Genomic DNA, 14,087 nt, shown 5'->3' with positions numbered 1-14,087 from the left:
CGATGAGCTTTGTAAAAAATCAACGCGTTTCAGAGAGGCGGGGCAAAGAGGGAGATACAAACATGCACGGTATGTGAAAAATACAATGTTTTTTAAACTTTAAATGGCGTATACACATTGCGTTACATCTAAAACAAACAATAATATTCGTTTTAGCCATGCAATATGACTCCTTTAACAAATATTTACATAAATTCAAATACATTTTATATTTAAATGTAACTTATGTATAAATATACTGTATATTAGTTGTTTGAAAGGAACTGTATTGCACCAATTACTACTACGATGCCAACCGTCTCAGAGAGTCGATTACTACATCTGATGTCTAATGACCACAAGAGAAATGAAGAGGAGGCAGTTGTACTAACTTTTACTATTTACTCTTTATGATGTTGAATAGCAATAATCAAATATACTGTGTACATGATCACCATCAAAGACCACAGATTAACAAATCAAATATACAGATAAAGAGCGTAGGCCTACGCAAAATAATAAACAAACAAACTGAATTATATTAACAGAGTTGGATTTCAAGGATACAGATGTAGACTGGTCTCTCAAATAACTAGTGACCAATGAGTGTAACAGTATGTGTTGGTCTGCACAGTTCTTTAAGACGTTCCGATGCAAGGATAGCGATGTGACGCTGGTCGTTAAGCTGCAGTCTCGAGACCTCTGATGCACGATGAATCGTCAGCGATGAGGAATGCAAAGTCTATGATGTGTGTTATTGAGTTATCCCATTGCCGTGTATGGCTCTCAAATGTGGTTCTATAATAAGCAAATAAACTTAATCAGTAATAGAAACTGCATAAATGTGCGATGACCGCACACAGCACAACAGAAATTGCTGTGTCATTTTAGCTGTATAATGGGCGATCTTTTCCTTCATTATAAAAATGCTATATCTCACTGTAGCGGGTTCGGTGATATAAGGAAGGAAGAGGACGAGGTTGGCGAGTCTGACACGAACTTTATTCCACAGAAAATAAACATCAAAGTAAACAGCAACTAAATCCACGGCTTTTCCTTCAGCCTGGCTTGCGACGCTCAGTATCCAGCAAAAGTCCTCCTTTCCTGACTGAGGGGTTTCGGTACGTGGCAGTCCGTGTCGAGCCCGTTTCTCTCTCTCCCCATTGTGTCTTCCTCGGGTGTTTATATTGTCTCCCCGCGCCCTTACTGGAACGAGAAACAGGTGTTGACTGTTTGCAATTACTCCACTCACTTACCGCTCATCTCCCGGCTCTCTCTCCTGCCGCATCCCTCGCTACACCACGCTCCCCTCGCCACACTCACGTAATCGGGTAAACACATTCTCATAGTACATAAAATATAATCTAGCAGTGGTATATCAAGTAAACAGTGAATAACTGGCATAATATTATAATGAAAACTCAAAACGAAACTCACAGTCTTCAATGACGCACATTCAAGAATCGTCACGAAAGAAGCTTCAAAGAGAAGTCCGAGACAACTAAACACCATCTGATGACAATCGAGATTACCAATATTCTTCCTGCAGTTCACAAAGTGAAGTCGCTACAGAAAAGATCTTCATTTGCATGAAATGCTTTTCAGGTAATACTGCAGGACCTATGCTTTTACTCTGCAATTCACGCATCTCAACTGAAAACAGATCCACTCTTGCGCGATCGACAAGCCACGCCCTCTCTCAATCTAATTCAACAACCAACATAATAGCTGTACAGTCCTTATAATAAAGAAAACAAACTGAACATGAGCTTTTTTACATTAGTAATTTCTTAAATTTATATAAAAACTTCATGACACACACACATTATATAAACGCAAACATTTATTTTGGAATCGATTATTGATAATTAACCTATTTAAAATGATATCATAAACAATTAATATATATTGTTATTTCTTTATACATTTTTAAAGCAGTGCTGCTTAAGACCTGGGGGTGTGCTGCAGTTTTAGAATCACAGGTGCAGAGTGCTTCCTCTCTTATGCTGTCAACGCTTCTCATGCTAATCCTCATGTGTGGTCACGCTGGTTGATGTGTTTACTCTCTCCTGGTTAATAGCAGTGAGTTTAGTGCTGCACATCTTCCTTCAGTGGATCCTACCTGACACCTCTCAAATCAATACATCACAAAAGCGGAAATCAAATTTCATTGGTCTGCCTGCAGCATTCAAGACAAAAACAAAGGACAGCCACACAAAAAAGATTCTAAGCATTTATTGTTGCTATTGTTAGAACAAAGCTGAATGTCACTGTTCATGCTCAATATGCCACCACAGATATTGATATCGATTAGCAACATCCTAATCATTCTCGTTTGAGTAAAATTCTCTCAAGACTAGCAAAAAAATCTGCCAATGGGGTAAAATAATCTTGAATTTAGTGACTAAGAAAAATGTAAACCTTAATTCAAAATTATTTTTCTTACCCCATTGGCAGATTTTTTTGCTTGTTATAAGCACAAATTCACTGAAATTTCATATTTTTGTCTATAAACAAGACTTATTTTCTTAGGTCATTTTGCTCATCAAGAAAATGCATCTTGATTCAAGAATTTTTAGACAATTGTACTGGAAAACAAGACAAAAATACTAAGTAAGTGTACATTAACAATGTGTTTCTATTATCTATTTGTTATATTTGATCCTGTGGATAGAGACACTGCATGGTAACATGCCATTTTATACCCCTAAACTCAGATTATATGATCACTTCAAGCTAAGCCTATAGGCAATGTATCCTCAGTAATGCAAGTTGATCGCTGGAGGGCAAGCATGTTTCTTCTCCCCGTGTTTCTTAATGAAGGTCAGATCCTTCCCTGCAGCCCATCGAGGGCCTGAATGAATTGTCTGTTGATAGGAGGGCTTGGGGGGCATTGCTAATATGGCCTTTCTTCATTTTATTCCCTGTCTTTCTGTTGCTTTACCTAAAAACCATACACTTATTTGCACTCAGGAGCACTCGCTTGTCTCTCAGCTGTCCTCTTATGCCTCTTCAGACATTTATAAATGGTCAAAGACTTTTTCATCAAGGCTTTCAAATGCTTGAGCTAGGGGTAAGATTGTGAGCCCAATTTCTCTTGCTTTCTCCTTAGTGTTTTTTCTCCACCTCCTCTTTCTTTTTCTTTCTGGTCTCTCCGTATTCTCAAAATGCCTTAACTTTTTATTTTCGTTTCTTTAGGTCAGTTCCTCAATGGAAGCTATTGCTCGTTTGGAAGGGAAGACTGCAGCTGGCAAGTGGTTCCAGGTAGCGGTCCCCAATGGCGTGTCCATCCATCCATTCCCAAAGGCCTAAGAAACAGCTGTCCATCATCAGGTGCTCTGCCCGAACATCTTAAAATTAAAATCAAATTGTTTAAAAAGTTTTCTACAAAAGTAATATCTACATTTTTGTTACTCATTTTTGTAAGCTCCCAAGCCTTTATTTTCAAATAAAACTTAGAGGTAGACCTTTAAGGGACAAGGTGTCAATATTTCATGTTTTTTCTTTTGGTAGGATGTTACCTTTTGTGAATTTGTCATGTCTTTCATCACTCTGGCAGGGGCGGTGTTGGCCATTGACAGTCAGCCCAAAGGTCGGCGGGGATCAGGTCAAGTCCGAAGTCCGCTTTTCTTCTACCCACTGCGGAATGCCCCTTGCATGGTAAGCAGGCACCACCATTTTCTGTATTCCGCAAACAACCATAGCTGGGGCATGCTGTGATTGTGCAATAGGCTGGATCTCTGAGGAAATTAAGTTTTAAGCAGTTTCTATCAAGCCTAATTTGGTGTTGCTAGCAAATGTATTCTTGCCTATGCACAAAGATCTCAACACTACACATTTAGCCTTGTGCAGAATACAAATATGAGTTGAGCACTTAGGGCGATTTTAGATTATGGCCAGTAAGACAAGAAAACTAGAGACAAGACAAGAGAAACGCTATAGTAACTACTCACACTATTTCTGCAGATTCCATGTGTGTTGTGTTTAGTAAGCAGTTTTTTTATATGCAAATCTGAAAAAGTAATCAAATGCAAAGAAAAACATCCTTAATTGCTGTCTGCTTTACGTTTGAGAAGCAAGCTTGTGATTTAAATCTGCGAAAAATTTCTTTCTCCCTTTAGGTTTAATTTTACTCACTTGTTCATGTTAAATTAGAAAGGGCTTATTGAAGCTACATTATCGAGTCAAGATCTCTTTCTTTTCAATTTCTTGGTTTGATTAATATTAACCAGATATTAGACAGTGGAAAGTGTATTAGGCAGTGTAACAAAAGCTCAATAAAAGGGAAGGAAGGAGGCGACACCGGCAAACGTTCAAACACTTTAATCGAAATAAACAAACAATAATCCGGAAGTAAACATAAACAAAACTTAACATATGTCCGTACCAGGTCCTCTCTCATCGTACACTCCTGTCGCTCGTCCTTTTATGCTTCCGATCTCCTCTGTGACAGATGCGGGACCGGTGTAACAGTTATTTTTATTCATTGTTTAATTATGTATTTGGACATTTTATGCATACCTGCTATGAACATATTGTGTACAACATACATGCTACATAAGATACTGTAAAGTAAGTAATATTGTAGTATGCTATTCTTAACAATTAGTACTTAATAGTACTAAACAAATAGTACTGCAGTTTGCAGTAAGCAGTGTTCCATTCTGAACATTTGACTAAATAATCTATAGACAAGTGATTCTGACTGCCCAATTTAATTCGTCTATTTTTTTCATTTTACAATAACATCCTACAGTGTACTGTCGTTTCATCTTATCATTTTAATGTTTGCATGAGGTGTCGTAACAAAAGATTTCACACCATTAATTTGGTTTTAGCTGGTACTTTTTCAATGTTTAAAGCAATATGTGATGTTTTTAGGGTGCATACTAGCCAAAGGGTTTATTAAAGCTACTGACAGACTACAGCCCAGTGTCAGGAGGTTATTGTTGTACCCACATTTTAATGTCGCTTGAATTTAATTACACTGAAATTTGGCAACCAAATGTGGAATGTTAAAGGTCTCCTCAGACGAGCACTTTCAACAAGTTGGTATGATTTATTAGGGTCTTCATGAAATGTCTGGAACATATTTTGCTTAACTCAACTCAACTTTATTTATATAGCGCTTTTTACAATTTTCATTGTTACAAAGCAGCTGTACATAAGACATATTGACTATAAGCAAACCTGCAAAAACAAGAAAAAGGTGAAAACAAAGAAGACAGACATACCCACATACAAAACACCCCCCACACACAATATGCACACGTACTAACACACAGACACACACATACGGACGCGCACGCACACACACACACGTACACAGACAAGTACGCGCACACACAAAGACAGCACAGGTCAAATATAACAGACTATAAATTCCTATATGCAATATTAATTAAGTAAAACTTTAAAATTCTAAAGCAGCCCCCTGGCCAGGCAGATGCAAAACAGTATGCAAACGGTGGCGAGGAACCCAAAACTCTAATCGAGAAAAAAAACCTCAGGAGAACCCAGGCCCAACCAGGGGATTCCAGTTCCCCTCTGGCAAAAGCTGCTGCCTCTGCACAAGCTCCAGAGAGCTTGCACAACAAGGCTAAATAAAATAAATAAACTTACTAATAAGGTAAATTCTAGTTTAAGATTATCATTAATAATCTAATAGCATTTGAAATTTTGTGGTGAGGACGTGTCATGTGACCGCGTCCTTCTTTATACAGCTCTATCATCTCAGCTCTTGTCAGGTCGCCGTTTCCCATTCTCCGCTCTACCATCAGGTCTGGCCATGAACTGCATCCTCCTCACTGTGGTAACCTTGGAACAATGAGACAAGACTGGCTGAGAGTAGAGTACTGTTCTGTACTCTTTGATGCAACAAGTACATCAGTTGTGTTTTTGGTTCCGGTTGATCTAACTAGTGCAGCCTAAACCTTCAGAGGATTTATATTATGGAAGTCTAGTGTATGCAAGATTAAAAAGATGCGTCTTTAGTCTAGATTTAAACTGACAGAGTGTGTCTGCCTCCCGGACAGTGCAGGGAAGACTATTCCAAAGTTTAGGTGCTAGATAGGAGAAGGATCTACCACCTGCACTTGATTTTGAAATTCTAGGTATTACCAACTGACAGGATGCCTGAGAGCATAATGCACGTGAAGGACTGTAATACAAAAGGAGTTCATTCAAGTACTGAGGAGCTAAACCATGTAAGGCTTTATAGGTAATAAGCAAGATTTTAAAGTTAACGCGATGCTTTATAGGTAACCAGTGCAAGGTTGACAGAACCGGGCTAATATGTTCATACTTTTTTGTACGTGTAAGAACTCGAGCTGCCGCGTTTTGGACCAGTTGGAGTTTTTGTAATAAGCCTTCAGGGCAACCACCTAACAGTGCATTACAGTCATCTAGTCATGATGTCATGAAAAACACTCAATGGCTGTGTAAACAAAACCCTTCTTGCCTCGTCAAAAACAGCTATGCTCACAGCAACCCGTTTTGGTGCATGTCTCTTTAACTGATAATGAGTTACAGCGCACCCCACCCCCCTTCTGTCCAGCGTTTCAACACAACATACGTGTAGTACTGCCATGGCAATGGTTTAGCTAAATGGTATTTCCTGAATTCCTCTGCGGTTAGTTTCGTCTTAAACATCTCAAATCATTCGTCCAGAGACAAAAAAATCAGTCACAGCAAACAGTGCATCCTAATGTGCTTACGTTGTGCGTGTATGCTTACCTAAAATCCACGGAATCCACTGCAGATCTCAGCGGAATTACATGGATTTTAGCGCTTGTCATTGACAAGTTATAACGTTACACACACAACGTGAAAGCTAGTTTGCTGTGACAGATTTTTCAGCCTAAACACGAATGATTTGAGACGTTTAAAAAGAAACTAACCCCAGTGTTCGCCCCTGTTCATTAGCAAAACAAACAGCTTGCCGCAGCTAAACATATTAACGCACATAATGTATTAACATTCATACAGCTAAACTCTAAACTCTAAGTGTCTATCTGCACTTACAGTATATACAGTAAATTTAACACTGGCTTTGAATGTTCTATTTAGCCTGTGACTGACTTAGCTCCCTTTGCTATCATATGCTAACGTTATCCTCCTACATATACAGTACATTTACATCAATTCAGACTGTTGATAAATATTACTTACATCGGCAGTTTTGTCACGTACAGTCGGTCTCGATCCCTCTTGAGGAACAACTTTGAAGTTAATCCTGCTTGTGTAACGGAGGCCAGCTAGTGTAAAGCTGTGCAGTGTGTAAACCTCACTCCCCAACCAACAGAGACGCTCTAGCGACAGACGCTAGAGACTGCGGTCTTTAGCCTCTTCGTTAGAGCGCCCGTCTCCCATCCGGACCGACGCCGGTTCGAGGCCCGCGCAGAGCGGGCGAGTAGTACCTGTTACATTGGTGCCGTGACCCGGATGGTAGTGAGGTTTAGGGGGGTGAGTGTAACGGAGGCCAGCTAGTGAAAAGCTGTGCAGTGTGTAAACCTCACTCCCCGACCAACAGAGACACTCCAGTGACAGACGCTAGAGTCTTTAGCCTCCTCGTTAGAGCGCCCGTCTCCCATCCGGACCGTCGCCGGTTCGAGGCAAGTGCAGAGCGGTGCAAGTGGGACCGGTTACATGTCTCAGGTTGAAAAAGCACTGCAGTTTGAAGTGATTCGCGCAAACGAGCAGGTTTTTACGGTTTCTGATGGATTTCCACTAAAAATAAAATAAACCCACTCCTGTTTCTTCATAGGTTTGGACTCTGTGCAGCGACTACATTGCATGTTGTCCACAAACTTTAGCCATGGCGTCACGTACACCGCTGTCGCTTGTGAAAACAACAATGGCAGGGCGGTGGGTGGAACTGTGTAGATTAAGGGGCGGTAACATTATAATAAAATCCACTTTGGACGTCACAATCGGAGCGAAATCTGAACGGCTCGATTTCTCACATGCGTGCGAGTACTGGGTTCTTATTTTTCACGTTTTCTGGGTTGCTAGATGCACTGGGGACCCGATTATAGCACTTAAACACAGAAAAAGTGGGGTTTTCATCTGATGTCTCCTTTAATGTGCATTTTAAAGCTTGGAAAGATGTCTGGCTTTAGTCAGGAAGTGCCGTCCATTTTAGATTCTGAATTCATAGACCTTGACCCCATCATTCTTTGCCTCACACACAAACCTGCTGGGAAAGGTACATTACACAACTGCAAAACACTTTTAGCAGCTGGTCTTTTCATAACTCGTCCCATGCAAAGGCATACTGTATATAAACCTGACATGATTTACATATAAAAGCAAGCAATTACAATTCATTGTCTCCTGTCTCTAAGTATTTTACCCAATACTTAGAGGCAGGAATCATGAATAAATAAGAACTGATATATGGTAGCACTTTATTTTACAGTGCTGTTTCCCATGTACATACTGTGTACTTATTACAGTAAATATAATAACTGGGTAATAACTAGGTACTAACCCTGAACCTACCCCTAAACCTAAACTTATACCATGTAGTTACTTTATCCTACCCAGTATTTTTCTTAGGTACTGTAACTAGACTATAAGTACAACCTTATATATGTTACTGTTGATAAAATAACAATGCAGATGATGTATAAATGGTTATTTAGACAGCATCAATGAAATAAGAGAAAATGTTGATTTATTTTCTTTTGATCAAATTAGTTAACAGCAGGCAGTCCGAATAGAATTAAACATTTGTGTTTGTGCTGTAGATCACATAATTAATCTTAAAACATCCACCATTTTAGAGACTGGAAATGCAGGATTAGGGCGTCATTTTGGCAAAAGAGCGGTGCTTAGTTCTGACTTTGTAATTTCTTCATTAGGTCAAGTTTTGGGTGTGTGGATCTTCAAATGGAGTGCTCTCCCTCTGGATTATAGAGAACAGCACAGGTCCCGAGGCCCATCGCAGTCTCTGGAACTCAACGAACGAGGATGATATGGGCAATGGATGGAAACTCATTACCTTACCTCTTTTTGGATTGGTGGATCTGTAAGTCTTGTCGAAAACTTTACATTTATTCTTAATGTTGTCTGTGGCGTAAGTATGCACTTGGGATTTAAAATAGTCACATATACACTATAGTAAGCATCTGTTAAAAATATTAATGCAAATTGAGGTTTGAGATATATCACTTACTCTTGTGCAAACTGTACTCATTTGCTCAAACCCACAAGTTTACCTAGACATCCTAATAGATCCCACTGGTGCCGTGTCCCAGCCTATGGGCCCAGTAGAGTGCCTGCCCGCATCCCTCGCTTACCATATCACTCTCTCTAGAAGAAAAAAATCAATGAAGAGGCCCACTATTCATCCTCACTTTTACTCCAATTAGCAACCGCTCTTGACCTGTAGGCGTAAAGAGGGCAGAGGAAAATAATAGGCTGTTACATCTCTACATGTTTGATTGGACTTTTATCAACCCCTCTCAAAACCCCCACAATTCCCTTTGCCACAACCTCTTTTATTCCTTGCCGCTTTCTTGTTTGAGTTCCACTATTCACAATTTATGCAACCATTAGACATCACAGCATTTCAATTTAGTCATTTAGCAGATGCTTTCATCCAAAGCGATTTACAGATGATGCACATATGACAGCATACCAGGTAACTCTCGTGTACTGTGACCCAAGGAGCCTGTTTTGGCCCAATAGAAATTAGGTGAGATTAAATGAAACTCTTTCCAAAAATTATTCAACTCAACTCTCAACTCAACTTTATTTATATAGCGCTTTTACAATTTTCATTGTTACAAAGCAGCTGTACATGAGACACATTGACTACAAGCAAAACAATCAAAGTTGTACCTGCAAAAACAAGAAAAGGTTGAAAACACAGAAGACAGACACACCCACACACAAAACACTCCACACACACAACACGCACACACACCAACACACACAGACACAGAGACACACACACACACACACACGTACGTACACAGACAAGTACGCACACACACACACGCTCAGTGAGAGCACACATTTAGGATAAAGGAGAGAGAAGCACAGGTCAAATATAACAGATAATAAATTCCTATATGCAATATTAATTAAGTAAAACTTTAAAATTAAAAAATTAACTAACTAATTCAAAATTAACTATTAATGAACTAATTCAAAATTAACTATCGTGAATAACATAATGAGAGAAACCCTTTAGCTGAGAACAGCATTTACAGTACATCTATGGTGTTACAGTTGTGTTTTCATTGATTTTTAATAGTTCACACAAAAATGTTTTGTCATCATGCACTGATACATTGTTGCAAACCAGTATGTTTTTAATCTGTACCATACAGAAAAAAGATATTTCTGTAATCTCAGTTGTGCATACATTCAAACACGATTTGAAAAGACATTGACAGTCTTACTCCGATTATGCTTAATAAGCTGCTTAAGTGTAAGGTCATGTAAACGTGTTTTACATTTTTATCTGGGAATATCGTGGTTCCCTTTCTGTCGGTCTCTCGACGTTGTGTCGAACCGACAGAATGGGGTTTGTCTTGAGAACCTATCATCTTCTGAGTATTTAGAAAAGGCCAATGAAAATTGGTGAATGAAATTTGCATGCCGGGCTCCTCCCCGGATGTCCGGGTATAAGAGGGAAGCCGGCGTGCTCATTCATTCACCTTTGGTCTGAGGAGCCTAAAGCATTCATTCACCTTTTGTTCATTCAAGTTCATTCTCTTGCAGTATCGGGGGGTGACGTACTGCCATCCGACTCCGACGATTCCTCGGGCTCCCTCCCTCGGGGGGTCGAGCCCAGGAAAAAGCGGATGTCGAGATGTCGGCCATGCTTTCCCGGGCCGCCGTGAGTGTTGGGTTGCAGTGCCCGCAGTGCCTCTCCCGGCGCCCGCCCCCAGTGCCGTGTTTACCGGAAGTGCATGAGGAACTTTGTAAGACCTGGAACGCCCCTTCCCGGCACATTTCACGTCAAACAAAGTTCTGTCACCCTCTCTTCCCCCGAGGTTGAGACGGCTGGAGGATACGTCGGGTCCCCCAGGTGGAGTGGGGGGGCTCGACCTAGACTCCCGTCCAAAGCATGTGGTGTCTCGGCATCTCTGGTGTCGAGAGCTTACATTGCAGCGGACCAAGCTGCCTCCTCTCTCCACGCTATGGCTCCTGCCAGGCCAGGGCGTTGAGAGAGCTCCACGAGGGTAAGACCGACCCAGCGCTTAGGCAGGAACTCCGCGCCGCCACCGACCTCGCTCTACGGGCGACCAAGGTGACCACGCAGGCCCTGGGTCGGACGGTGTCCACACTTGTGGTCCATGAGAAACTCCTCTGGCCAATCCTTGCGCAGATGAGTAACGCTGAGAAGGTCTGCTTTCTCGACGTACCCGTCTCGCAAAGGGGGCCTGGTTGGTGTTACTGTCGAGCCGCAGCGGCCCCGCTCACCCCCCGCCCGTCGGGGGGGGCGCGAGACCCGCACGCGGCCTCCCCGGAGGGTTCTCGACAGTAAGAAGCAGTCCTCCGTGCCGCAACTCGGCCGCCTCGGCCGTCGAGTCCCGTGCACTGTCTGCTTCCCAGCAGCCCTGGTCCTCTTCAACGCCCTCCAGTTCTGGGCACCCACTCAGGTGGCCCCCCTGGAGGAGACAGAGAAGAGGAGACCATCGTCCCATCAGCAGCCGCGGGGCAGCGGCCGTCATGGGAACACCTCAGGGGGATCGAGGCTACCATTGGGCCCGACCCCAGCCACATCGCTGGGAAGTCGGATAGGGACGGATCCTGCCCCGTCTCTCCATCTGCTGGCCCCCTCCGGGGGGCTAGCGCCCACTTACTCTCAAAAAAGGGAAGTTTCCTCTCTCTCTCTGGGTTACCACAGCCGCTCTCACCCTCTGCTCGACGGTGAACGGTAAACTCGACGTTGCGTCATGGCGAAGTGCAATGTCGAGTATAAACACCAGCCCTCAGCACTCTCAGTCAGACAGTGCGTTGAGCTGCGCAGTCGCCAGGCAGGAAAAACAGCAGAGCCGATCTCCTCCCTGGGGGACCTCCCCCGGCAAGGAATCCGTACTGCTAGCCATCGAACCACCCCTCGGGGGACGATGAAAAAGATCGTACCTTAGTCCCCGTCTCATTCTGGGAGCCTGTCTGGCTTCCCAGGCTGACAGACTGGCTAGGGAAGACGATCCGTCTCGGCTACGCGATCCAGTTGCCTCAAGCCCGCCAAGTTCAGCATCCGATATACCTCAGTCAGAGGCTAGGATGTTCCCGTACTTCGGGCCGAGGCCGCCACCCTTCTGGTGAAGGGAGTGATCGAGCCCGTCTCACCAGCCGAGATGTTCAGCGGGTTTTACAGCCTGTACTTCATTGTCCCCAAGAAAGGCGGGGGGTTGCGCCCTATCTTGGGTCTGTGTGTTCTGAACAGGCACCTACACTTAGCTGCCTTTCAGGTTGATCACGCAGAAGCGCATCCTGACGTCCGTCAGGTGTCAGGACTGGTTCATGGCAATCGACCTGAAGGACGTGTACTTCATGTCATTGATCCTCCCTCGACATCGGCCGTTCCGACGGTTCGTGTTCGAGGGATGGGCATATCAGTACAGGGTCCTCCCCTTCGGTCTGTCCCTGTCTCCACGAGTCTTTACGAAGGTCGTGGAAGCTGCCCTCCTTCCCCTTAGGGAAGGAGATGTGCGGGTACTAAACTATCTCGACGACTGGCTCAAGTTGGCACACTCTCGAGATCGGTTGTGTACACACAAGGACCTGGTGCTCCGGCACCTAGATTGGTGGGGCTACAGGTCAACTGAGAAAAGAGCAAGCTCTCCCCGGTGCAGAGCATCCTCTTTCTCGGTATGGAACTCGACTCTGTCCTCACGAGCGGCCCCGCTCACCCCCCGGTGGGGGGCGCGAGCCCCGCGACGAGGAAGCCCGCACCCTCGCGGCCTCCCAGAGGCAGCGCGACTGACTAGCACGCCCGATCAGTGTTGAACTGCCTGAAGATCAGACAGTCAGCGGTCCCCCTGTAACAAGAGGCTCCTGGGATACATGGCATCCTCGGCGGGGGTGGTCCCCCTCGGGTCGATGTACATACGACCGCTCCAACACTGGTTGCAGAGTCAAGTTCCTTGGAGAGCGTGGCACACCGGCAGCAGGCGTATGGTCACACGCTTTTCTGCCGACACAACCTAACCCCCTGGTCTCCATTACCTTCTTGCGGACAGGGGTCCCCTTTGGGACGCCTCCCTGCAAGGTTGGGGTGCCGTGTGCAATGGGCAAGCAGTGTCGGGGCGGTGGACGGGCACCGCCTGCGTTGGCATTTCAACTGCCTAGAGTTGTTGGTTGTGCTACTTGCATTGAGGAGGCTACTACCTCTCGTGCAGGGAAGCACGTGCTGGTCCGGTCGGACAGCACAGCTGCTAAAGCACTCACAGCAGCTAACATGACTCGCCCGACGCCTCCTCCTCTGGAGTCAGCAGGTGATCAGCTCCCTGTGAGCCACACACATCCCAGGCGTCCTGAACCAGACAGCTGATGCGCTCTCTCGTCAGTCGACGCCTCGCGGAGAGTGGCAACTCCCTCCCAGCGCAGCCGGCTCATTTGGGGCAGTTCGGCCAGGCACAGGTGGTCCTGTTGCCTCCCCGGACTCCACCCATTGTCCGCTTTGGTACTCCCTGTCCGAGGTACCCTCGGCACGGATGCCCTTGCACACAGCTGGCCGCGGGACAAGTGGAAGTACGCTTCCCCCCAGTGAGCCTCATTGCACAAGTCCTGTGCAAGGCCAGGGAAGAGGAGCATCAAGTGGTACTAGTTACGCCCCTTTAGCCTAACCAGGACTTGGTTCTCGGAGCTGAGGCTCTGACAACAACTCCCCCCTGGCCGCTCCCCCTGATTCCCCAGGGGAAGGGGCACGTTACGGCATCCCAGGCAAAACCTGGCTCCATGTCTGGACGGGACGAGGAGATCATGAGTGACCCACCCCTGGGCTATGCCTAACAACTCCATGAGGTTCTAATACCTATGCGCGGAACCGGTGTCAGCCCGCATCCTGGCAAGGTGTGGGACCGGCAGCCGGTAGGGCGTACGCCTGCGGAAGCCCTTCCCCCTCCGGGGGGAGCAGTGGC

The 14,087-nt window shown here is 44.7% G+C and overlaps 1 protein-coding gene across 3 annotated transcripts in view; it reads left to right on the top strand.

Annotated features, from left to right (window-relative positions):
• Window positions 1–14,087, top strand: part of alk (ALK receptor tyrosine kinase) — a 613,816-nt gene that overhangs the window by 476,030 nt on the left and 123,699 nt on the right. For all 3 annotated transcript variants that reach the window (XM_057343307.1, XM_057343308.1, XM_057343306.1), the window contains exons 7-9: window positions 3,178–3,312; window positions 3,539–3,639; window positions 8,844–9,010. In XM_057343307.1, the coding sequence (XP_057199290.1) occupies window positions 3,178–3,312; window positions 3,539–3,639; window positions 8,844–9,010 (403 nt within the window). The remainder of the gene's footprint in view (window positions 1–3,177; window positions 3,313–3,538; window positions 3,640–8,843; window positions 9,011–14,087) is intronic.

Source organism: Triplophysa rosa, linkage group LG10 (assembly GCF_024868665.1).
Source record: "Triplophysa rosa linkage group LG10, Trosa_1v2, whole genome shotgun sequence".
Taxonomy (NCBI): Eukaryota; Metazoa; Chordata; class Actinopteri; order Cypriniformes; family Nemacheilidae; genus Triplophysa; species Triplophysa rosa.
This window is presented reverse-complemented; position numbering and strand designations above follow the sequence as displayed.